Source organism: Nilaparvata lugens, chromosome 3, assembly GCF_014356525.2.
Source record: "Nilaparvata lugens isolate BPH chromosome 3, ASM1435652v1, whole genome shotgun sequence".
In the NCBI taxonomy this organism is placed as follows: Eukaryota; Metazoa; Arthropoda; class Insecta; order Hemiptera; family Delphacidae; genus Nilaparvata; species Nilaparvata lugens.
In genome coordinates, this window is record NC_052506.1 from 73,852,551 (window position 1) to 73,879,263 (window position 26,713).

The following is a 26,713-nucleotide window of genomic DNA, read 5'->3' on the forward strand; positions in this document are numbered from 1 at the left end:
TTAGTAAATCCAATAATTCTAATATTATTTTTCACCTTGGAAAATTATGATTAGAAATTAATAGAATCTATAACAAGTAAAATTACTGTTCAACGAAATGATATTAGAACTTAGTGTCTAGTTGAAAAATATTTTTATATTTCACTTTGTTTTAAGAAAGTAAAATGCAATTTTTACATTAAAAAAAAGTATGAAAATGACTTACTCCAAAGCAATTGTTCTGCCTTCAGCCTGCCAAAGCTCTCGCTTTCCTCCTCCTTTTAATTCTTCTTTCACAATCTCCTTCTTTTCATTGGAAGAATTGCTCCTAAATGAGTAGCGATATTCACCATCAGATATTGCTGATATCCTGCAAAAAGTGAAAGTAGATTGACAGTATAACTTCATTCTATGAAACCTTTATTTAAAACAAATATTAAAACTGTGATACAAGAAGTGAAGTGGAACTTGTGTGTAAATAAGTGGATTATCCTGAGAAAACTTCTGTAAAAAAGAATCTGTTACAAACAAGTGTAAACATTCTAAAATGTCAAGTGACAAAATTGATACGTAGAAACATTTATTTAAGGCGAGACAAAACGCCTATTCAACATAATGTTAACTCTGGGACAGATATCAGAGCTGTTAAGCTGAAGAGCTGTTAGAGCTAGGGCTCTGTTTTTTTTTTTATTTTGAAAAGCAGACCTTTATCTAGTTCCTTACACAAGCTTTTTTGATATGATGAATAAAAAAAATTGTATAATTTAAAAAAAATAGATTTATACAATCAAAAAAATATATATAAAATGATTAATAATTTGGTTTGTAAAAGATATATCCTAATTTCCTTGTGTACGGAACTAGAACTTTATAATAGTCCAGGTGCTGGCTTACATTGAGCATACATGAGAGAGGCAGAGAATTTGACTTCGGATTATTGTTAGGGTGTCTTTAGTGTATATGAAACTCGATGTCGTCACGTCCCAGGGTGGTCGACAGCTTGGGGGGGAGGGGGGTAAGTTGTAAAAAACGCGCGTTTATAAAATCGCCTGTCCTGCAGTTACTATTCATAGTACAGCTTTTAATTTTCTCTCAATATCATGTGCACATAACTGGCTTTCAATGTGGTCCTATACATTTTTGCGATAAACCACATAGTTTTTCCTTAAAAAAATAAAATATCTCGAAAAATGTATTTTTTATTATGGACTTTTTGTTATTTCTCGAATATTCAAGTAATTAGCCGACTTAGAGGAAAAGGCTCCCAATAAACGTTGTAGGCCATTTCTTGCTGAATCCAATGATATATATAGTTTGGGGGTTACGATCATAGATGCGGCGGTGGGAGGGGGATAAGTAGCACTGTTACGCTGTGGCGCGGTCCTCCCCCATGTTTAATGCGCGTAATGGCCTGTCTATCGCATCGCTCCTACTAGTCTATGCATTCAAATTATGTATTTCAGGAACGCTATCTTAGTATTTTCGGTCGCTGAACACGATTTTTCAACTCTCAAGCCTTAATAATTGATAATTCTCATCATAATATACTAATTATGGTCAAAATTACAAACTTTATCTCATTATCATTATTTATGATTACATTGTAATGATAAACCATCCTGTTAGGAATCCTATATGTGTTTCTCAGTCGATAAAAAACTGATATTCCATTAAGAGAGAATAATTATTCGATTTAGTTCAATGATCACTTTGGAATTGCGAAAGTCAAGTAATGGAGTAAGCTAAACAAATAATATAGGCTACCCCATATAGAGCACCGTTCAACAGGAGTAAAATATTTTCTTAATATAAATTTACAGTTGAATCACAAATAATGCTAATTACTCCCATGTGATATGACTAAATATTTGATTACAAAGGAAATACAACTCTAAAGCTGCGTTTACACCAAAGTTATTAAGGAGATGTTAATATAACTTAATCTTTATAGATACTATTAGATTGAACATAACTTATCATACATATGATGGACATATGTGTTTGCCAAGTTCCGTTCAATCTAATAGAATCTATAAAGATTAAGTTATTAACATTTTGTTAATAACTTTGGTGTAAACGCAGCTTTATCAACTGATTTCTGTAACTTATATCTACGAATAGATACTTTTCATCTGGCTGAGTTTGACTGATTGTCTTGGGGTGGTACTTGAATGGATGTGGAATGAGAGATATCTTTGTTGAATTTGAAATATTTGGAGAGAATACTGTTGGAAATCTATTGAGGGGAGATCAGTATAATTAAGGTGTGAGAGCAAGCAATCAATTCAATGAAACAACTACAAGGACTCATGAACGGTTCAAATATGAGAGATTGTCAAAGTATATTTGAAAGAAGTCAGGAGCTATTTGTGGAGTTTTATTAGAATCAAAATCGATGACTACTTGAAATTTATGACTGATTATTGTAACATAGTTTAAATTATCTTAAATTGTATTCATGCTCATAAGGAAGGACTCTGGTATTGCACATAGAAACTGTACGAGAAAAGATCCCATACTTTTCTCATTCAATCACACAAACTATTTTATAAAGTCTGTGTTATATCTAGAAAATATAGAAAAAATACCCATAGAAGTAGAAAATAATTTCCAATAAGGAAACATTAACTCTATACAGTCAATACATTGACTCTCTGTCAAATGAAACCTTGAAAATTTAATAAATGTGACAACCGATCATGCTTTGGAGCAAACCCTCATTCGATCATCCAAAACAGTGATTGGAATAGCTAGTTCTTCAAAGGCTTTCCTAAAATGGCTGCTACTATATAAATAAATCTTCCATCAAAGATATTCTGTTCAAGTATGTTGACATCATTGTGGATATCACTGGAGATTGTGAAGAAAGTCATCTAATGAAGTAAAACAAGAATAATGAGAGATGAGAATGATCTCCAGAAGCATAATCTTCTCAAGAGAACATAACATTTTTCTTCAAGACTCTGATGGACAAGAGAATCTGCATAATGTTATCAATGGTCTGGAAGCAAGTGAAGAAGTGTGTGATTCTCTTTTGAACGTATAGAAAGAAATAGTTATTCGGTCTCCAACGTTTTTTATCTGAACATAGTTGTAACAAATTGTAAAAGTGTATTCTCACCTATAAAAAGAAACAGAGTTCTTTCATTCTCCACGATGCAATCAAACAAAAATCCTAGTCTTAGTTAATTCTAGAACAAAAAGATCTGATCTCTGTATTTTAACTAGGTAGCTGTTTAAAGATAATTCAGCATTGAAGTTTTAGTGCAGCATGCATTTCTACAATAACCGCAATCTCTGTCAACATCTGATGGATATTTGAAAAAAACTCTTAATCTTACTTGGCCCATGAAATTGTAAGTGAAACTAGTTGTGGATTTGACTAAATCCCTAAACATCGTTACAAATTCGTATAATGATGACATGGCTCTCCTGAATTCAACTCCTACTCCACTTTTCAAAACTTCAATACGCTGCAAGATTATGGAAACTTTGTGATGAGAAGAGTTATGAAAATTCTCAATAAAGATGAAGTGATACAGGTGGACATAGCTTTTCATGTCTATGGTCTAAAATCAAACAAAGGTAGTGAACATATTAGAAGCAGCAGAGTAAAAGAATCACTTCAATAATATGCTCTCCAAACCATCGAGACTTGATTTCTAAATGTGTGACAGAGATTTATTAATGTGACATCCAAGAATCTATAAAGGAATAATCCATACTTTAGCTACGTGCAGGAATACATACATTCATTCATTCATTCATTTGTGGATAAAATTACAAATCATATAAATATGCTTGGGAAAGAATAACAGGCATGGCTCAAAACTATTCGAATCCCAAATTTTGATACTGAATAACTTGTTACCATTTCAAAACAGTCTGAACGGGAATACCATAATGGATGAATCAATCAAAAGTTAGTGAAATATCATTATAATAATACTGTTGGAAATAATATGAATGAATATTTAAATTTTCATTTCATTTTGATTTGACACATATCTATTATTATATTGGATATAATTTCTCAAAAGTTCACGACAAACTGAAGATTCACGAAAGATTAACATTTTCATACTAAACATAATCATTATGATAATGAATGAATGATGCATTCCATTTCCACCATGAAGAACTAAGAAATTCCACAAATATTTCTTGGAAATTAACAACTTCAATCAGGAATCCACCTCTAACAGATTCTCCTCGCACTACAAAATATTAATGATTAGAATCGAATAGAGCATCATTTCTATGCATAATGTAATTTCAAGTTCGATTGATTCCTTCAATATCCAAAATATTCGGATAGAGCATCATTTCTATGCATAATGTTATTTCAAGTTCGTTAATATCAAGTAAGCGTGGCCAGTGTGCAATTAATAATATAATTAGGCTGCAGCGCATCACAATAAATTAATTTCAGATAAAAACAATAGAACATAAACATATATAAATATTATCTTTATTCTATCCTAATATATTTCTTGAAACCCAAGTTTCGTTTATTTCAAACAGTCATTTCCTAGTTTCCTTGCAGAATGAGATGAAGTTTGTAATTTTGACCATAATTAGTATATTATGATGAGAATTATCAATTATTAAGGCTTGAGAGTTGAAAAATCGTGTTCAGCGACCGAAAATACATAAGATAGCGTTCCTGAAATACTTAATTTGAATGCATAGACTAGTAGGAGCGATGCGATAGACAGGCCATTACGCGCATTGATCATGGGGGAGGACCGCGCCACAGCGTAACAGTGCTACTTATCCCCCTCCCACCGCCGCATCTATGATCGTAACCCCCAAACTATATATATCATTGGATTCAGCAAGAAATGGCCTACAACGTTTATTGGGAGCCTTTTCCTCTAAGTCGGCTAATTACTTGAATATTCGAGAAATAACAAAAAGTCCATAATAAAAAAATACATTTTTCGAGATATTTTATTTTTTTAAGGAAAAACTATGTGGTTTATCGCAAAAATGTATAGGACCACATTGAAAGCCAGTTATGTGCACATGATATTGAGAGAAAATTAAAAGCTGTACTATGAATAGTAACTGCAGGACAGGCGATTTTATAAACGCGCGTTTTTTACAACTTACCCCCCTCCCCCCCAAGCTGTCGACCACCCTGGGACGTGACGACATCGAGTTTCATATACACTAAAGACACCCTAACAATAATCCGAAGTCAAATTCTCTGCCTCTCTCATGTATGCTCAATGTAAGCCAGCGCCTGGACTATAATAGAAATAATGTCACAAAATCTGGTGAAGATATCTTTTTCCATTCCTGAGATATCTGCCCCCAAAGTTGAAAAAATGAAATTTACGGCAAATTGAAAAAGAAAATTATTAGTACGTATAGTGTAAATTACTGATAAAATCACGGATGAAATGTTTTCTTACAAAACACCAAACTCAGAAAATAACCTCAATCACCTTGTTTAAAAACAGTAACAGCTGATAATTTTGGAAATACCAGTGTTTACCAACTGTAAAAAATAGTAAGATAACCTATAATGAAGATGTACATAATGTTGAATATTATTATGGAATTTTGAATTATGAAAGTTCTTTTCCGGAAATAGCAATAAAAATATTTTTAGTTGACATAGAGGAATAAATTTTACATCATTGTAAAGCGCGAATTTCAAACTACAATCTTTGCTAAAAAAACCAAAAACCAAAACAAAAATTATTTCTGCTGTTTTGTCTCCCCTTAAAAGAGGTGTTAAAACTGTGATACAAGAAGTAAAGTTGAACTTCTGTGTAATGAAGTTGATTATCCTGAGAAAACTTCTGTAGAGATGAATCTGTTACAAAGAGGTAATAAACAAGTGAACATTTTAAAATGTCAAGTGACGAAATTCATATGTAGAAAATTTTGTCATTTAGTTTCGACTATAGTTGATATAATAATAATGAAATTATTCTGCCAGGGTCTGTATAGTTCTATGAAATCCTGATATTATAACATAAATATCAAGGATAAAATAGTTTACAATCAAGACACAATAATTGTCTGGAAATTAGGGGATAATGCAACTAAATGCAACTGACCTAGCTTCTCTAAGATGAGGCCAGCTGACATGCACCACTTGATCCATGAGGGCGTTGACCAGCTTCGTAATGTTGCTGCTTGCTTTCGGTGCCAATGTCAAAATCATGTTTTCACCTCGACTTGGCTGCTCGAAAACCAACACATTTCCTTTCTCCAATTTTGCCTGAAAACGCATTATTCATAGAAAAATATATGAATTTATAATGATAACAAGTATTGTTTGTAAATGATTATATAGTAAAACTTCAAGTTATTACTTAAAATTTATAAATATAAAACATTACTTGATAGATAAAGCAAATACTTAAAAATGTTAAGTTGAATGTTTTATAGGTGTTGTTTCTTTCTTGTTTGAGGAATATGAATTGGTGATTTAGCGACAAGCACAGTTGAAATTGACCAGATTTTGACTATTTTAGGGAATAAGGGAGATTTAGACAAAAGAAGCCTGGTGTGCCTTCTTCAAGTATCAATTCTACATGGTTGAATGGATTATGATATAATAAAAAATGAAAACATGAGCTAAAATTGTGAGAGATACAATGATAAACTCTAAAATTAAGAATTATTAATGAAAATTTTACTAATAAGGTGATCGTATTATTAGCATTGACCATTTATGCCACTAGATCAATATTTCAGATGATGTTTAGGAATGATAATGTTGGATGATGTTAGGAACAGAAGTCTTGTGGATGATCCTAATGACATTGTCCCTGGCACCCAGCTGAGACATAGAGTGGTGTGCCCTTGACCGGTTCAGCACGCAGGCGGGAAGGTGTGCTGAGCTGACGACAGCTTGGGGATACACCTCTGACCCTCTGTGCTAATGTGGTCAGATTCAATCAATGATTCACCTGATATCTGAGTGTCCACAACACTCCTATCATGGAGGGCTGACACAAGTTCATGATGCTGGAGAAGAGGCATGTCAGTGGCTCCACAACTTAATTCAGTTTATTAGTATTTAACATATCAAGTGTAAAATCATAAATCAACCTTGGCCTATAAATGCATATGCATATAAACCGTGTCCCACGGAGAGGTTTACATGCTTAATTTTACATTACGTGTCCATTCATGCAACGAACTTATTTAAATTTTACAAAGTTTACAAAGTAGGTTCTAAAAATATATAAATATTCTGAGAAAATTTCAACCTACTAACCTTCGTAGAAACAAAATGGCGGCATATTGCCGCCTTCGTACTCCCTACGAAGGTTAGGAAGCTGAAATTTCTTAGAATTTTCTTTAAACCTACTTTTTAAACTGCGTTAAATTCAAAATTATTCAATTTCCCAGAAATTCAATTTAATTACCAGAAATTTAGTTTCTTTTTCCAGAAATTGAAAATTTTAATGAATTGGAATTTTAAAAAGTTCGGTGCATGAATGGGCACGTAATAAAAAATTAAACGTGTAAAAAACCTCTTCGTTGGTCACGGTTATATGTTTAGGAATGAAGTTACAATAAACTGACGAAAATCTCAACAATCACTCAAGATTTACCTTGAAATCCAGATGCTTCAATGTTGGGAAACCAGGAAAATAAGTGTCCAGTTTAACTCCACTACATAAACCACGTACAAGGTTACTTTTTTCAACATAAAGATCTTCCCTGTACATTGTGGTCACTTCCGCGTGATTGCTTTTTATTTTCGGATAATTTTCCGATAGTTCACATAAACCTAGAACATTGTAACAGATTTTGATTATGAGTTGAAAAATCGTCAACAGAGAAAAACACCAATTAATGCTCTTCAACATGGTTTGATGATGATTATCAACAGATTGAATCCAGTTTTCAAATTAATGATCGTTCATATAAAGAATACAAAGAAAAAACTTAAAGACACCTGCTTTAAAAACATCTAAATGAGTATTCATTGAAATATGAATGACAATTTCATCACAGATAAGAAATCATGACTTACTGGCACATCATGTTCTCACCTCGACTGGGCAGCTCGAAAAAACCAACACATTTTTCTGATTCAGACATAAAATGAAAGTAGATTACCTTCGGTCAACCTGAGAAAAGCATCATGGGAGCTTATAAGATCTCTTTCATATTATCACTTTCATTCTGTGCCGCAGCCATTTCAAAATGACTGGGCTGATTAGGTGCAACACTTAATTTGAAATCAAAATTTCCTATGAAAATTTGTAAACACTTGAGAATAATTGGAATTATCAGAAAATGGATCCACAAGAAGAATAAAATAAGTCCTTACCAAGATCTTCCGGAGTATAATTGAAGATATGCATGGGCCCATGACTGTTTCTTCTCTTTTCCTCATCTGTCAAACGATCATAGCGAGGTTCCATGGCTTTCAATAGTTTTTTCTACGAAAACAAAAATATAAGTGTTGAATTAATCCTATACTATTGAACGAGCAATTTCTGTTTATATGTTTATATATATCTGTATGTGACCGGATCTCGAAAACGGCTCTAACGATTCTCACGAAATTTGGAACAAAGTAGGTTTATGATAAGAAGATTCGATTTCACTAGGTATCATCCCTGGGATAACTTGCTGAAGGTCATTAAAAGGATAAATACGTCCTTGGAAAAACAGCTGGAAATTTTGTCGTCTTTCGATACCGTAATGGAAGTGAGTGAACGAGTTCATGTGTAGGATCATTCAGCTAATCTCACGAAAAGAAAAATTCAGCAAGAAAGACCTATTTTCGTTTATTTCTCTTTTTTTGGAAAACATGTTTATTTCAGAAAGTCCAAAATAGTAACTAGATGCTGATAGTGTAGAATAGTACATAGTATATTAAAAAATATTGTAGCAAACATAATATATCATTCTAAATCGAAATCATAGTATTTCTATTTGTAATTGATAATGTGTTTGTTTTTTGAAGTGTGGATAAATTGTTATTTTGATGAGTGACAGTAGCTTAATCTAGATTTTGATTTGGACTGTAGTATAAATTTGAAAAGGGACAGTTTTGGGCATAAGCCTGTTGTGCCTCCTCATATAACAGTAAAAATAATCGTACGACTGAGAAAATGAATAAATAAATATAAACTATAAATTCAATCTTTCGTTACAAATTTTCTATGCTTTTACACTCCAGAGCAAAGCTCGGTACTCCGATATTAAGTATTTCAAAGGCGAAAAACAAGTTCAGTTAAATAAATCTTCATGGGATTATCAGAAACGATTTTTGTAGATTAACTGGAGTCACTTCATCAAAAATAAGAAATCGTTCCACAATCACAATATCAAATAAACTAATGATTGGGAGAGAAACAACAGGATAAACCCAAAACTGTTCCTCTCTCCTTATTTTTGATAAAAATAGTCCAAATGAGGTTATGAAAACACTGTCCAAATATACATTAAGCTAAACATGTTGTATCTGAGTTGATCAGAAAGATGAAATAAATTATTATTATACTTGAAAATGAATTAAAAAATTGAGGAATATTGAAAGACTTGATAAATTTGAAGCCAGAAAAAACACAAAATTGATTTGGTTTCTGTTTCGTAACTTATGGGAGTTCTACAGTAAATCATGGTGTTATACTGTAATAATATTCATTACAGTGATAAAAATTAACATGAAAGTTGAATGCAAATCTAGTGTTTAGTTTTATAAACGCGTTCAAATGTAGTGAATAACAAATTATTTATTATGTAATGCCGCTTCCACACTCTTGCCAAGTGCGTACAAGTGCGAGAATATGGATGCACCGGTCGCCTCCACTCCATATACACTCCACTTCATAACATTGAAAGAGAAACAAAAACGCAAAGTGCTAGTTTTCTCCCGAATTCAGATAATATGACACAGTTCCAAATAAAGAGTAGTCTTTCATGCAAAATTTGAACGCTATTTCCAGTTCAAATACAATATTATAAATTTTGAATTTACATGATGATTCGCCACAAATTAGACCCCTGAATATAAAATAAACTAAGAATATTTTTATAAATTATCACTTCCAACAAAGAAATATTGAATTATCAAAGAAAGTTCAAGACCATAGAAGAAAAACTTCCACTTGAAAGGAACATTTATAAGATGGATTATGATACTATTCCACTTATTCGCTATTCTGAATGATTATGATATTGCTAACAGTGATTAACATGATTATGATATTGATTGAATTCACTCAACAAAATATCAAGTTATATTGTATAGAACGTATTTCAAAAATACTTTCTTGTTAAAAAATTAAACGACAGGAAGATTATTTAGAATAGTCCATGTGAATTACCTCTTCAATGAAAGGGATTAGGACTACAGCTTCCCAATCCTGCTTTTTTCCATTTAGATCTGTATCGAAGTCAAGAGGATAAAAATCTATAATAGGAGAGTCTACACCCATCATGAGCTCTTGAAACGGTTCTGGAAGTAGTTTCTTGCTGCAAAATAATTGAATAATTTAACAAAAATTAAGATTATGTGACATTAAGATTTTCGAGATTATGGGAAAACATTATAATGCTGAAAACAATGAACAATTTTATATTGTGTTATTTGTTTTCATACTGATGGCACTACTTGTATAAGCAAAATTGTTTCTGCCAGCAGTAAGTTCAACGTTATAAAAATTTTTGAGAAAGAAAAAGCTATGTAATAAATGTAATTGACCGAGCGAAGTGAGGTCTAAGATTCAAGTCGACGGTTTGGCATTTCTCTCAATGTTTAAATGTTTATATGTTTTTATGTTGCGCATTTATGGCGAAACGCGGTAATAGATTTTCATGAAATTTGACAGGTTTGTTCCTTTTTAAATTGCGCGTCGATGTATATACAAGTTTTTTGGAAATTTTGGATAATATAAAAGGATAATTCAAGGATAATATGAAAGGAAAAAGGAGCCTCCTTCATACGCCAATATTACCGTAAAAGTCAGACTAAAGAATTATTCATCATAAATCAGCTGTCTAGTGGACTATAATACTACCCGTTCAAAAACATCGAACATCTTGAAAATGTATCTTTCCATTAACGTTGTAGACAGTTGCAGCCAGACCTGATAACAGCGCTCACACTCACGGTATATAGAAGAAGACGGTAGGTGTCACGCGCATGTTTGTGCTAAATTTTCGGTGTAGCTTACGTCATTTTATATCCAATCATCTGTTTTTAACAAATAAGTTTCATAAATTGCCAATAGGTATGAAAAAACATCGGTTGGTGGCGATGACGCAATCTAGCTGGCTGGCCACTGCGCACACATATCATGACCCCTACCGTTTTCATCTAAATACCATGCTCACACTCACATTCCGGGACGACACTTCACGGTACGATAAAGGACAAAAAGATCTATGTTCATTTAGTATTTTTTCTAGACATTTCTAATTGATAAATTATTTATTAATTTTTGAGAAAACATAACAACAGGTCAATGTAACTCACTGAGCGCGACCTCTACTGTTCACAGAACTACTAGTTTACGAGATAATTAAGTGTAGTTAGATTTACGTTATAATGTCAGTGGAAATGACTGGATGACATAGTTCCCACTTTTCTCTTTTCACCGCCTTCTATAGTGGATAGCTGTGATTCAAGTCATCTAATATAATATTAATTATGAATTCTTATTAATACTGATAAACTATAACTCGATTGTATTATATTCACAAAGAAAATACATCTATTCATTGTTCAGTAGTAAATTTTCATAATTGAGATTAAATGTAATATTCTGATAGTTCATTGTATTTCGTATAGCCTACAAACGATTTGGTAACGGTGCGGAGTTGAGGGTAGAGCTATCTGCTTTGTCAAATGATAGACAAGGATGGCCAACCAATGTAAATCTGGTGCTGACTTTATTACGTGAATCTCACTATAGTACCATGATACAATGTAGCTCAATCTATGAATAAGCATGAATACAGAGGGGTCCAAAAAAATGTATGCCGTAAACACTTTGACAGTAAATATCTTGGTAACGTACTGGCAGGCCGTTTCAGACCGCCGTACATAGCTTGAGTGACGTTTTGAAAGACGTATTTCCTAATGTTAATCAATCTGTCTATTTTGAACAGGTGTAGCATCGCTGAAGCCACATAATACCAGTCGTCAATGCTACGGCCTCCATCGTAGCCGCCGCTTCGTATCTCGGGCAGCGCATACGATTCAAGCTGAACAATGACTCTTGACCAAAGCTTAAAATGTGATCAAATAAAAAAATATATTGTGGTGAGCATAGCTTGTGTATTAATACACTGTTACGTGCTACATCACCCGAAGACGCTACGACGGTCTGAAACGGTCTTTAACCTAGCGCCGCAGTGCAGGATGGTTTCTCACAGCTTGGCGTTGTTGTCATTTGAGATGGGTGTCTGGCTTGGAAGTGTTTCGGCCGCATTGCAGGATGACTGTTAACAGTTGCCGGAAGATCAACAGCTAGGTTTTTTCGTTATTTTTCGTGATAGAGAAATTCTGATTGCAGATTCGTTCTCAGCGACCCCAAGTTTAGCCTGAAGGCTCAGAATGTCAACAATATTTTTAAATAATTAAAAATCATCATCAAAAGTCATTAATATGGTAGTGCACCACGTTTCTGGAAACTTTTTACTGGTGACTGGAGTTATTATTGACATACAAAAATAAAAATAGTCGTGAGAAAGAAAACTGCTGATGAACGCGAATAAGACCGTCACTAAATTGTTCTATTGTCTCGGCTGCTTGGCTGAGCCTGGCTGGAGGGATCAAATAACCGACTGGATTGATCTTTCGTCTGTCCGCTAGGCGGAACTACGCCGACCATTGCTGGGTGGAAGATGTTACTGCGGCCGCTCGCATTCCCACCAACGCTGCTATTACTTGCTGTCTCAGCGCCTAGTCCGAGTCAGACTAGCATCCAGCCTGCACTGCGGAACTAGGTTTAAGTCTACGACGGTCTTAAACGGCCTGGCAGGTTGCATGCGGGCCACACTATCTTTGACATTGAGCAACAATAGGTTCTCGATACGCCAACTCAATCAGCCAATCGGAGAGCTTCCTGTCAAGTCGTGCTAACTCGTTAAAAAAAAAAACACCTTGTGTGTTTCTAGCCTAAAGAGTATTGAAACTCACATTTAAATTTGAAGAATATTGACGATAGCATTATTCAGGTATGTGAGGTCGAAAGGTTTGAACGTGATAACAACACAATTATTTAAAAAAATCAAAAGAAAAAGAATTAAACAAGTATACAATTCAAGACTCTAAAATTTCGAATTTGTTTTTCTATTTGAATTGAAACGCAATGAACTGACCTTGCAGCCGGAAGCACAGCTAATAATTGTTGGAAAGGAAGGAATGGCTCCCCTAGATCAAAGTCCAATTTGAAATCGGAAAAATTTCGGATGTCCGACATGTAGGGTGCATAATGGTGAGGATAGAACCAAGACCAAGAACAGCATCCATTATAGTAGTAATTCAGGTTCCATTGGATCGCACGCACGTAGCATTCGGCTTGAGACTGAAGAACGTCTCTAAAAAAAATATTAGATCATCAGGTAATCCAAAATATTCTTCTCTATTCTTTCTTTATTCTCATCCTTCAATGAGAGCAAAATCAACCGGGAATGCAGCAAATATAATTTCAAGTAAGAAAGGTATTCTTATAAAGTATTCATAACTTAATGGAAGGTATAAATTTCATTATAAAATATATAGATATATTATGAAATTGCACTTTACAAATATTTATGCTATGCCGAATCCACACTCTGGCCCAATGCGTACATATGACGACGAGCGCGAGACTGTGGATGACTGCTTTGCCAGCGCTCGCCTTCACTAGCCTTTGCATGCAATCAGTCCGATTAATGAATTATTAATAAATTAATAATTGAATATAAATTGATAAATTAATGAATTGGATAATACACCTGTCGACTGAATAGATAGCCGGATAGCTTCAATTCAATATTGGATCGATTGATCAGCATTCTTTCATATTTCTAAAAACGGTTAACAAACAACAGAAATGATCAACTTACTGTGTTACTTCCGTAAACTCCATTTTGTTCTTATAGTAATCGTTTTTATGCTGACTGAATTCAGCTTTCATCATGGAGCTCATTGTGACGCTTTCACTATTGCAGTCCTCATCGTCACTTTCTGAATAGTAAATATCATCACCAAATAACTGCGGATGAAAACAAAGTTGTTTTAAACGTTTATCAAAAGTTCTGAATACTAAACAATGAAATATATAGATTAATTTTCTATTGATATGATCTAGTCCTTGTCTATTCACCAAATTGCCTATAACACCAACATACATGTAAAGTGTTCTTTTAGGAATAAAATTTCAATTTCAACAAAAATGGCATTGAATACCAACTTATAATATATTTTCCAAGATAATACATATTATATAATTTATACATACCATATCATGTCAAGATGAGGAAAGATTAAATCGATAAGACAGTTATCAATCTAGAAACATTTATTATACAATATTCTTTTTAGTTTCATGAACAACCAGATTACTCACAACAGGAATTATAAGTCATCAACCGCTAAAGGGTTTGTAATAGCCTACATCATTATAAAATTCAATGATTATTAATGTTATGTTACCCAAGTTGATAATTTTTCCTATCAAACTAAGAGAAGACCATGATCAATAGTTTATTGAAGATTCAAAATAGAAGTTGGAAGTGAAGTTGATAGAACTGTCACTGTAATTTACTTTAAGAATGAATACTCACCTCTTCGGTTTCTTTGATAAGAGCAGCCAATTCGGAATTCTTTTTTTGAGATCCGCTGCTATCATTAACTCCATTCTGTAAAAAGATTATTACTGAGAATAAGTCAACAAGAGAATCAGAATAGGTTTCAGTTAAATTGTCTGCGACTGAGGAAGTCCTTTGAGTTTATTTGAAGAATGTTTTTGAATTTGTTACAAACACTGAGCAGAATTAGCTTACAAGTTTCCATTCAGGCTAAAGGGCAGTTATGGAGGACGCGGCGATTTCAGTGGATCATGTATATCGTTATAAGGGTAAAACAAAAGTGCAAAACAATTTCGGCCTAGCCCTACCTGGTCGCGTGTTCGAATCCCGTCGGTAGGCTTGGACGTTGATCATCTCATCAAATCATTCTCCATTACCAACGCACAAGCAAAAATCTCAAATGGGAATCATCAGCAGTAATAATGAAATCAAATGTTGACTTGTTGAGATCAAAATAGAACTGAATCAACAAATTACGTGTAATAATAACAAAGCAAATATTGTGTTATAAATCAAAATTGATTCAAATTTGAAGGAATAGAACAAATTAAATCAGATTTGTCAAACTTAATTTTATAACTGTGCTTGTGCTATATTCATGTTTAGTGGTTAGGAAGATACTTCAATTATTCAAACCAAGACATCAAACACTTATAATTTATATTGATATCAATATGATGCCGATAATGACAATAATCTAGACAATTTATTTGATCATTTTTCTACAACCGCTCGTAAAGTTCTTCTTTACAAACAGAAAACTCATCATTAAACAGTTGTTTTGTGAGGAGCGAGCGATAATCTACTATTACGCTCGCCAGCTGTTTTCTTTACGCTCGCTAACCGCAGCACATGTACAGTAGGCTACATTTTAGAAAAATGCAATTCCAAAAAATCATGTTCCTACTTTTTCGCCCCATTTCCAACAGTCATGGTGGCGAAGGCAGCTGGAGCATTGACTCTCACGCTGAAGGACCCAGGTTCAAATCACGGTCATACCAAATATTTTTGGCAGATGATACTTATTGTTTTATCTTATTTTAATAATAAATCATTATAAAATGAATAATGATTAGATAGAATATTTAAATTGTATCATTTTATTATTATTACATTGATTTATCAAAATAATTGGATAAATTATAGAAAAACTGTTTAATGTATTGGAATCCAATACTGCAGTTGTAAAAAAATTTTGTATGTGATTCGAGCGGAAAGCTTCTTTATCGCTCACGTCCGCTACGCGTCGCGTGGTAATTGTTTTGACTCGAGCGATTAAGTCGCGTTTTACGCTCTTAATACATAAATAACTATTATTATCATATTATGGTGTGGAGTAGCTTTATGAAAGATTATCGCATCGAAAAATTCATTAAGAATTGAAAAGAATGAGTTTACCATCGAGAGTAGGCATCACATCAATGTAAGCCTTATATAGGATTGGAAGGGCTCCAGAAGCAATATGGAGATGAGGAAGATGAGGAATAAAATCATTTCCCACGAGAAAGCCCATTAGTACCTGGTAAAATAAGAATCGATATTTACCACATAAATTTAACATCAAATCGAATAGACCTTATCTTTCTTTTAATCTAATCTTTGAAACATGTAATGGAAAAATGATAAACCAACAATTTCAGGAGGGTTCTGTTTCACCAGATGAATAATATGAGATGAGATAAATTGGAATTCTAATTTACGCTGATTAATCATTCAGCTTCATGTTTCTTATTCTATTCTTGATTCAGATAAGTAATCATTATCATTAAAATTGAGATATCTAATACATTTTCGAAGCGCAATCCTCTTAGACGCATGTGAATTAGTGAAAAATCAACTCTTTGAATAATGCATTACATCACATTACAAAAGTATTTATCTATCATCATTATTAGTTGAGTCGGATATTTCAATTCAACTTGGATTAATAAAATCATTGAATCATTAGTAATTGAGTCAGAAATTTCAACGCATCTTGAATCAATGAAACTTTTGTATCAGAACAGATGAAGAAGGCGTATTTTTTACTTATGAAGTGGAGTTCAAAAGTGAAGCCTCAACTATGAGGCGATCATAACACTTATATCTATCGAGTTCTAAATTTACAATAAAAAGGAGGATTTCTTCAGTTAATGACTTACCCAATCGTCAATAATTTTTTCCAAGTCGAAGCGAAACTTCAAGGTTTCTTTCAATTCTTGGAATTCGAGCTCAATGTATTCTCTCATGAGCGACAAATGGAGCAGGAAGAAAGTTATCTCATCTGGCGCGTTTGAGCGCTTCTTTTGTGCGTTCCTATTGAATTTCACCTGGAAAGAAAGTCATATCACAATTAATGGATTCAATCGATTGATTTACACAATAATAATACACCTAAAAAGTAGCAGTCATCTCACATCATCATCCCTCTCACTCATTACCCACGCACAAGCCTAAGAGACATCACCCTCAGAATTATTATTAACTAAATGAATTTGATTACAGTATTCAAGAATCTGGTGTGGCGCACTCACTCAACTTTCCTTGCCGTTATGAAAATTGATCACCTGACGCTAGTGTTCACGCGCATCTTAAAGGTCTGAGCCAGCTGGTGACAGGACAATAACGCAGGAGACATAAGAGGTCTGCTATCTCTTCATAGTGAATCATTTAATAGAATCAACAGTTTGCAATTGGATAATCACATTTTCTCGAATTTCTTGCTTATTTTCAATTTTAGGAGAAAATGTTACTGAACATTAATTGTAGAGATTTTCATGCTCAATCTTTTTCCACTCGAAATTTTTTGTTCAAATTGTATCTGAAGCCTGATAATTGGGAATCTAAAATCAAACTTTGCATAGATGGGGCGGAGCTCCTGGAATTTTTACAGATATGTGACTTATGGCAGTTGATAGAGCTTATCAATGACTATTTCAGGTATAAATTTGATCAAAATTGTTGGAGCCGTTTTTGAGAAAATCGCGAAAAACCCTGTTTTTGACAACATTTTTGCCATTTTAGCCGCCACCCTGGATTGCATTTGATCGAAATTGTTCGTGTCGGATCCTTATAGTTCCAAATTTCAAGTCATTCCGTTTATTGGGAGATGAGATATCGTGTACACAGACGCACATGCACTCATACACACACACACACACACACACACACACACCACACACACACACACACACACACACATATATATATATATATATATATAATATATATATATATATATATATATATATATATATATATATACAGACCAATACCCAAAAACCACTTTTTTGTCTCAGGGACCTTGAAACGTATAGAAATTTAGAAATTGGGGTTCCTTAATTTTTTAGCAATACTTTCCTCACCTATGGTAATAGGGCAAGGAAAGTAAAAATAAGTTGACGAACTCTTCGCAGCTGATTACAATGGAATTGAGCCAGTACTTGCACAAAACTTAGATCAGCATTCAATTATGATGTGTTTTTGAACAGGGGTAGCGAGTTCTTCTTAGTCTGGAGTCAAGGATTTTGGAAGTTTGTATGTTTGAACATTACTATCGAACAAATGGAATCCAAATTTCTATCAAATACTCTTGAAACATTCAACCAGTTCAAATGTGTATGCTAATAACATTGATCCCCATCTTTGACTGTTTTCGAAGAGAGACAGTGTAACATATTTATAATAAAGGATACGCCTTATAGCCGTAGGGATAGGAAATTCAGTCACGAATGACGCATCATCACGTCTGAACTACTGGACTAATAAACTTGAAATTGTGCATATAAATTTTTAATTTACCGAAGATAATTACAGGCCTATTTCAATTCTTCAAGATTTTATTACATCAAGTTTTCAATTATTAGTCATACTTCCAGTTTGTTATACTTTGCTTGTGAGTGGTCATATAAAATAGTATATTCAATGGTTTCATTTTATATCTTCTCATTCTTCTTCTATCTACTACATCCTCTTCTTCCATATCTTTACTATATACAGAGTCGATTGAAAGTAAGGAAACAGCTGAACATTGTTTCATATGAAAAGGAAATTTGATGATAGGTCTGATTGGGGTTCTTAGTCGAATGGAAAAACTACTTTTCTGTCGCATCAAAATTTTGGTCCGCCATTTTGAATCCAACTTCATTTTTTTAAATAATATGATGCATGATTTCGATACAGAATTTTAAGAGAAAATGAATGGTGAAGACCGCACATTGATATCTCAAACCGTTTAAAAGTCATTCACATTCAAAGATACTAATAAATCATCTATAGGCTACTATATAATAATAACGGAAAGAACTGGGTTATACAGGAACAGGATGGGAAAATTATGTTTGACGCATCATCACGTCTGAACTACTGGACTGATTAACTTGAAAACTTGCATACAGATTCTTAATTATTAACCGAGGATGGTTATAGGCCTATTACAAACTCTTTAAGATTACACACGGTCAATTTTTCAGTTTGTCAAGTTTTAAAAAAGATCCTTCAGGAGCACGGGTTACCAGCTAGTCTAGAATATAATAAAGGAAAGACCGGGATAGAAAATTCACGAATGACGACGCATCATCACGTCTGAACTACTCAACTGATCAAATTGGAATTTTGCATATTGATTCTCAATTTACCGAGGATGGTTATAGGCATGGGCCTATTTTCAATTGGTTCTTCAAGATTTCATTACGACAAGTTTTCAATTTGTCAAGTTTTAAAATAGTTCCTTGCGGAGCACGGGTTACCTGCTAGTCCCTCCCTAATAAAGCTAATTTTTTAGTTGAATATGGAGGATATGAGTTAAATGAATGGAAAATATAGAGAATCGTATGGATTGAAATTCGTTTTTATAGAAATATTTCCCTAAACTAAAAAGCCTGAATGCTACATGACAATAATAAAAAAATGGTTCAAGGTTTTAAATGTTGATGTTTTGAATCATGGGTACTAAATTCTAATTTAGTATAAATAAAAATATAAAATCTTAGTACCCTTTTAAATTATTTCGTCACAAAAATGCGGAACGCTTCACGATTTTGCGTATCATCCTTGCGCAAAATCTATCTAATTTGGTACTATGTAAAATTTTCACTCATTCATTGAATGCAATCATTAGAAAATTGACTGTACCGGGAGATGAGTGTACAAACCAGAGTGTGATGAGTGTGCCTACCTCCTCACGCAGTAGAGAAAAGTGAGGCTCATGAGAGCAAAGCCCCAGCATTATCAAGTCAGCGTCAAGCCCGTACAGACAATGCCTTGTGTTTTGGTCATAGTCAGGTTTCGATTTCAAAAAACGAATGTAATCCATGATTTTATGTTCTCCTTCACCTGGTGTCTGTAAGTGTTAGAGAACTACATTAGAATAATAATCAACTATTGATAGAAGTTTTCAAACAATGATTCATAATGAATTGAAAAATGAAAGGCTCTGTAAAAGTGTGTACTTACTAATTCTAACAGATTAATAACAGCAATATAAAAACTTGGAATACCCTTCATTAAAAACTTTAAACTATTTTTAATATTAAAACAATATAAAAATATTTCAAATTAATAAAAACTTGTTGTACTTTTCATTAAAATTTTTTAAATATTTCAAGTTTTTAATAAAGGGTACTACACGTTTTTATATTGTTTTTATTAATTTGAATTAAGTAGCCCACATAGATTTTAATTCTAACAGCTTTACATCATTCAAATACATTATTAGTTAGATTTTATTTTACACTTTTGATAGTACGACTATTTTTTCGGCTTACTACCATTTTTAAACTATAGTACTCTATAGTACTATAAACCAATAAAACAAATAACTAGAAACTTCTAGTACTACCTTATCTATTGCTTCTATGAAAGATGTCTCACGTGAAAACGAACAGATTCGACTACAATACATTTAAAGTAGACGCTTTAAAATTTTTGCTGCCCTGTCGATTAGAGTTGACTTCTCTGTCAAAACATTTCAGAAAAAGAATGGAGAATCTTCTTTTAAAGAATCAAATTTATTCTTTTTATGATTTCCTTCACAAGCCTGCTTCATATTATTTTTAAACTAATGTCATTTCTCTTTTGTTAGGTCTGCTTTTATTAATTCTCATAATGCCAATTTCATTTTTTGTAATGTTCGTTATTTTGTTTTTTGTGATAGTTTCAATGACGTTTATTCCTATTGCATTGTTATATTGCTTTAATTGAATAAAAGTATTCTTATCAAGGCCAAACAGTCTGCAAAAGATGCATAGCGCTTGCGCGCTACTGTATCCTTCTGAAACGAGGAAATCACTGTATCAGACGCAGACAAGAAATAAATTCTTGTGACTGAACTATCTTTACCTTCAGTAGTTACAACAGATTGTTCTTCCTTTTTATTTCTTTACCTACACTAATTATTAGCAAACCTTATAGAGGAGATTGTGATCGTCTTTGGTGATTCAGTTATAATTTATGAAATTGTCAAAACAAGAGTCTGCAATTGGCGTGGGCATAATAACAAATGGAAAATGACATCCACCAACCTCATGGCCGGACAAAATCACAGTTGGTATTCTCCAAATTTTGTCGGAATTTATTTTGTAAGTAATCCAGTACTTCAACTCAGTTTGAAGCCTTGCCATGAACGCCGTTCCTGGAGTGATACAGTTGGAATCGAATCGTTCCACATCTGGAAGTTTTTCCCCTTTGGCCAGGGCTTCTTTCTCTAGGGTTTCTGCCTCTTTAGCAGATTTGAATCTAGAACAGAAAAATATTATCAAGGATTTGATGATAACATAAATATATAAAGATTTGAAACAAGAGGAAGAATAAACTGTGTGTTGAATTAGAACTCGTAGCTGGAGGTGGGTTCGAATTAATTTCAACGATACGATACGTCAAGTCGTTATAGATTTTACAATTAATAAAAATCATCTGAAATTCACCATAGTGAGTATTAATTTTTTCATCTTTTTTAGTAAACGGAGAGTTCTCATCACACACTTATAAATAGCAGAATCTGAAAAATGTATTATTAGAAAGTTGGATTCATCCTTCAACTTATAAATGAAAGACATGAATAAGTATTGGAATTATTCAGAATTTCGAATTACTAAGTTTTACAGAATTTCAATTTGATAAAACACATAGATCCCTGAACTTTTCTTAATATAATCGCAGTTCCTCAATCATATCTGGGCGAAAGAAGTGAGACCTCTGAAATCGGTTCAAGTTTCAGCAGCTGAATAAAAACAAAAATCATGTATTTGCACCCAAAGTTTAAAATATTTGAGTAGCAAAACCAGAATAGAAGCAATAATTGAATACAGAAAGGATTAAGATTAATGAAATTTTCTCCGATTCAATAGGACAGCTCCATAAGCATCATTTAGTGTAACAAACATCCAGAAAGTAGTATTTAATGAGAAGATGGATTGAATATGAACAATATAAATTGCAGTATAACTCCATTGCTAAAGTTTTTTACACACTAAATCAGACAAACTTGATTGAATAATAATTGTTTCCAACGCACTTAACAAAATAAACTGTGATGAGTAGGCCAAGATGTTTTGCAATAGAGAGGTACATGGAGGACACAGCATAAGGCGAGGAACTTGACATACAGAGTGAGTCATAATATGTTTGGGAACCCTTTAATAAATTGCAGACTGTTTTAGATATGATACTGTAACATTCAGGATAAGTTATTGGTCTAATACTCTACCTTTTGACGTACAACTGAATTTCAACCCCTCATAATTGGGTGACTTGGGGGTTGTAACTCGAATATTTTATAAGTAAACACCCATTGTGTGGTACATCATTTTAAAGGCCTTTCTAGAACAAAAAAGATGACATTAATAAAAATTTTCAATGAAACTTTTATCCAAAATGGCGGCTGATTGAAGTTTTAGCTTTTAAAGAAATAATTGATAAATTTCAATCAGCCGTCATTTTTGATAAAAGTATCATAGAACATTTTTATTGATGTCATCTTTCTCGTTTTGAAAAGGCCTTAAAAATGATTCATCACACAGGGGTGTTAACATTCGAAATATTTGAGTCACAACCCCTCATTCCTTTAAAAACTAAAACTTCAATCTACCGCCATTTTGGATACAAGTATCATAGAACATTTTTATCGATGCCATCTTTCTTGTTTTAAAAAGGCATTTAAAATGGTGTACCACACAATGGGTGTTTACATTTAAATTATTTGAGTACAACCCCTAAGCCACCTCTTATGAGGGGTTGAAATTCAGTTGTACGTCAAAAGGTAGAGTATTTGACCAATAGCTTATCCTGAAAGTTACAGTATTATATCTACAACATTCTTTAACTTATTGAAGGATTGCCGTACATAGGCTATGACTCACTCTGTATAATGATAGCAGAGAATCAGATAGCAATGAAGCCAGCAATGAAAACTATGAATGCTTACCAATTAATAAGACATGACAGTTGTCAGAGTCTAGATGTTCGATTTATTCTAATGTAGCAGTTAATCCTATAACCTGTTGTTCAAATGAATAACAATCCAAGCGTTAAATATTACATTTTTTGAAATACAAAAATTTGTTGGTTAAGCTATCAAAAGTAATTTCATGAATTGATAAAAACAATTATATTTGTTCAAGTTTTACCGTACTGAAATGAAATTCACAACCATCTTCTTTATTGTTAAAAAAAGGAGACATGCTTGATGTTGAAAAATACTTTCATGTTTGTAATCGACACAAGCTTTTATGAGGATGATGAAAGTACGAGGAAGCTCTAATTTGAGTCTACACTATTTCTAATCGATTAGGCTAGGCGCACACCAGTTAGTCAAGACAAGACATGATCAGACACTTTCAGTCACAATACTTCACATAGATGCTTATGAAGACATGTCTAATTGCAATGACTAATCAGTGTGAGTTGCGTCATAAGAAACAATGTGAAGTATTGTGACTATACGTGTCTGATCATGTCTTGTCTTGACTAACAGGTGTGCGCCTAGCCTTAGTCAGCAGTGTTATTTCTTATGGATATTGCATGCATGTACACAACATACCTCCGTCCTCGTTGTTGGTTCATTTTTGCTCTTGGCGCGACACCATCGATGGCTAAAAAAAATAACTTCTTAGGTTGGATCATACGAAACAACGTCTGAAATGAAAAAAAAATGTCAGGGTGTTAATGCATAATCAATAAAAGCAGTTACACATTTTGATCAAGTTTTGACTGGATTGATAAATTAATATTAGATACATTTATATTTAAAAATGCATTCATTTATTAACATACAGTAATATCATGAAAAGGCCAACTGAACTTTTCCAAGACCATAACTATTTCATAAGAAATCTGGTGTGGCGCACTCACACAACTTTCCTTGCCGTTATGAAAATTGATCACCTGACGCTAGTGTTCACGCGCATCTCAAGTCTACTATTCTAAGATCTGAGCCAGCTGGTGACAGGACTATAACGCTGAAGACACACCAGGTCTGCTATCTCTTCATATTGAATGATTCAATAGAATCAACAGTTGCCAACAGTTTGCAATTGAATAATCATATTATCTCGAATTTCGAGTTATTTCCATTTTTAGGTGAAAATGTTACTGAACATTAATTGTAGAGATTTTCATGCTCAATCCTTTCCACTTGAATTTTTTTGTTTAAATTGTATCTGAAGACTGATAATCGGGAATCTAAAATCAAACTTTGCATAGTTGGGGCGAAGCTCCTGAAATTTTTACAGATATGGAACTTGTGACAGTTGATAGAGCTTATCAATGACTAATCTAGGTATAAATTTGATCAAAATCGTTGGAGCCGTTTTCGAGAAAATCGCGAAAACCCTGTTTTTTGACAACATTTTCGTCATTTTAGCCGCCATCTTGGATTGCATTTGATTGAAATTGTTCGTGTCAGATACTTATAGTGTAAGGACCTTGAGTTCCAAATTTCAAGTCATTCTTCTGATTGGGAGACGAGATATCGTGTACACAGACGCACACACACACACACACACACACATATATATATATATATATATATTGTAATATTACATTTTTCTTCTCACATTTAAATCGAATCTTCAATTCGAGATCTATGGAACTTTATAGTAAATGTCAGAGTTATCAATAGACGGACAAATTTTTTGACGGAGAATTTATTATCGTAAATGTTTGTTGCATTGTTCCATAATGTCACCGAGGTAGGGTTAACAAATTACTAAATAAATCGTTTATTTGAATAGAATATATGTATAAAAATTTAAAATAACATTTTCAAATTAAAGTTTTATTGAGAACAGATGTAGAATGTGAATTCTAAATTTATAAGTTATAATTTTGTGTTGACGTGTCTGTAAAGATCGATATTGAAGAGGGCGTTGTCTTTCGTGACTGGTAACTTGTGTCTTTTTCCTGTTGGACCTTCTTCTGAAACTAATGGCTGGCTGTTGCTTGTATAATTTTGTGCTCTGAGTTATTGTCTGTTTAAATGAATTTATTAATGTTTTAGATTGAAGTTTATATAAATTTTTGTGCAAAATTCGCTATTAGTGTAGTAAAGCCAATAGCCACTGTGTTTCAACTGTAAACTAGATAAGTATTTTAGTTCGTAGTTACTTGAAATCATTAAGCTTATAAGTTATTGTTCGTTTTATAATTCTGTGTTTTTGCCAAAATTTTCATCTGAAGATTATAAGTTAATTTGCTCTGAAAACTGGATTTCTCATTCATAGGCAATAGATCCATTCACAGTTTATCAAGTATCTATTTTATTGGAGCCGACAACTTTCCTTAGTGTGACAGGTGTTATATGCTATTCCAACCGTTTAAGGAAAAATTGGTAGCACGGCAAATGGTACGCCCTGGTGTGGGACTGAATCACCACATTTGTTCCAAATGTTACCCCTGTGGTGGGACCGAATTACAAAATAAATATGTCCCAAATGGTACGCCCTGGTGTGGGACCCAAACTACAAAATATATCCCTGGTTATATAAAAAATTATTGGTAGGATAGATATCTTGATGGATTGTGAATGGGAATTTCTGCTGAGTGGGAAATCGGTTCAAGAAAGTTCAGGTTCTAATGAGTAAATATTTTTTACGCAGTAGCAAGATGGAGAGCAATAAAAATAATGAAGTTTTATCCAGTGAAAACATTCAAAACTTAGATGAAGAATCACAAGATTTAGACCTAACCTTAAACAATGACTCAAACGATAGTGTAGCTGTAAGTGAAAACGTTTCAAATGTAACAATCCATGAGAAAGTAGTAGAAATATCAAATGAAACAAGTATGGTAGGAGCTAAAAATGATATAAATCTTATAGCATTCCTAACACAAAGGTTTGATGATCAAAATGCTAAGATTGATAATTTGAAACAAAATCAAAGTGCTAGGTTTGATGAGATGAAGCAAGAATTTGCTAGCATTAGACTAGAGCAGGTTAGTATAAACCTTCTATTGAAAAATGCAAATGAAACAGTGAAAGACAATCATGAAGATGAAAACAAATTGAAGCATGATAATAGTAGTGTTAAGATACAGGATCAACTCATTCAAGTTTCTGAAAATGTAGGCCTAGTTACTGTTGTTGAAAAAGTCAACCATAGTGAAAGTGTAGAATTGAGTAAAGAAGTAGGTAGGGAGTTGTCTTCATTGAAAGTCAACTATCAAGAAAGTACTATTGCTACATTGAAGGTTAGGAAAACAGTAAACAAATCGAATGTTTCTATGGATCAGATTACTACATCGAAAGTTAGGAAAACAGTAAACAAAATGAATGATTACATGAGACAGGTTTCTGTGGAGGTTAGGAATAATGTCAACAAAATGAATGTTGCTTTGAGTCAAGTTGATGAGTTCAACTTTCAACTGAGAATTGAAAAGGTGTATGCTATGCATTCTCAAGTGAACATGACTAACTTTTGTAGGCAAAACTGCCTGGTTGAAACAAATGAACCTATGAATAAAATCATGC

The 26,713-nt window shown here is 33.2% G+C and overlaps 1 protein-coding gene across 1 annotated transcript in view; it reads right to left on the reverse strand.

The window, feature by feature from the left end:
- Positions 1 to 26,713, reverse strand: part of LOC111046884 (5'-3' exoribonuclease 1) — a 58,510-nt gene that overhangs the window by 24,229 nt on the left and 7,568 nt on the right. The window contains exons 3-15 of the mRNA XM_039422890.1: positions 23,786 to 23,880; positions 21,270 to 21,483; positions 19,925 to 20,089; positions 16,911 to 17,078; positions 16,163 to 16,288; positions 14,746 to 14,820; positions 14,026 to 14,174; positions 13,297 to 13,515; positions 10,296 to 10,443; positions 8,288 to 8,399; positions 7,563 to 7,741; positions 6,054 to 6,217; positions 205 to 349 (exon numbers count right to left, since the gene is read on the reverse strand). Of these exons, the coding sequence (XP_039278824.1) occupies positions 205 to 349; positions 6,054 to 6,217; positions 7,563 to 7,741; positions 8,288 to 8,399; positions 10,296 to 10,443; positions 13,297 to 13,515; positions 14,026 to 14,174; positions 14,746 to 14,820; positions 16,163 to 16,288; positions 16,911 to 17,078; positions 19,925 to 20,089; positions 21,270 to 21,483; positions 23,786 to 23,880 (1,959 nt within the window). The remainder of the gene's footprint in view (positions 1 to 204; positions 350 to 6,053; positions 6,218 to 7,562; positions 7,742 to 8,287; positions 8,400 to 10,295; positions 10,444 to 13,296; positions 13,516 to 14,025; positions 14,175 to 14,745; positions 14,821 to 16,162; positions 16,289 to 16,910; positions 17,079 to 19,924; positions 20,090 to 21,269; positions 21,484 to 23,785; positions 23,881 to 26,713) is intronic.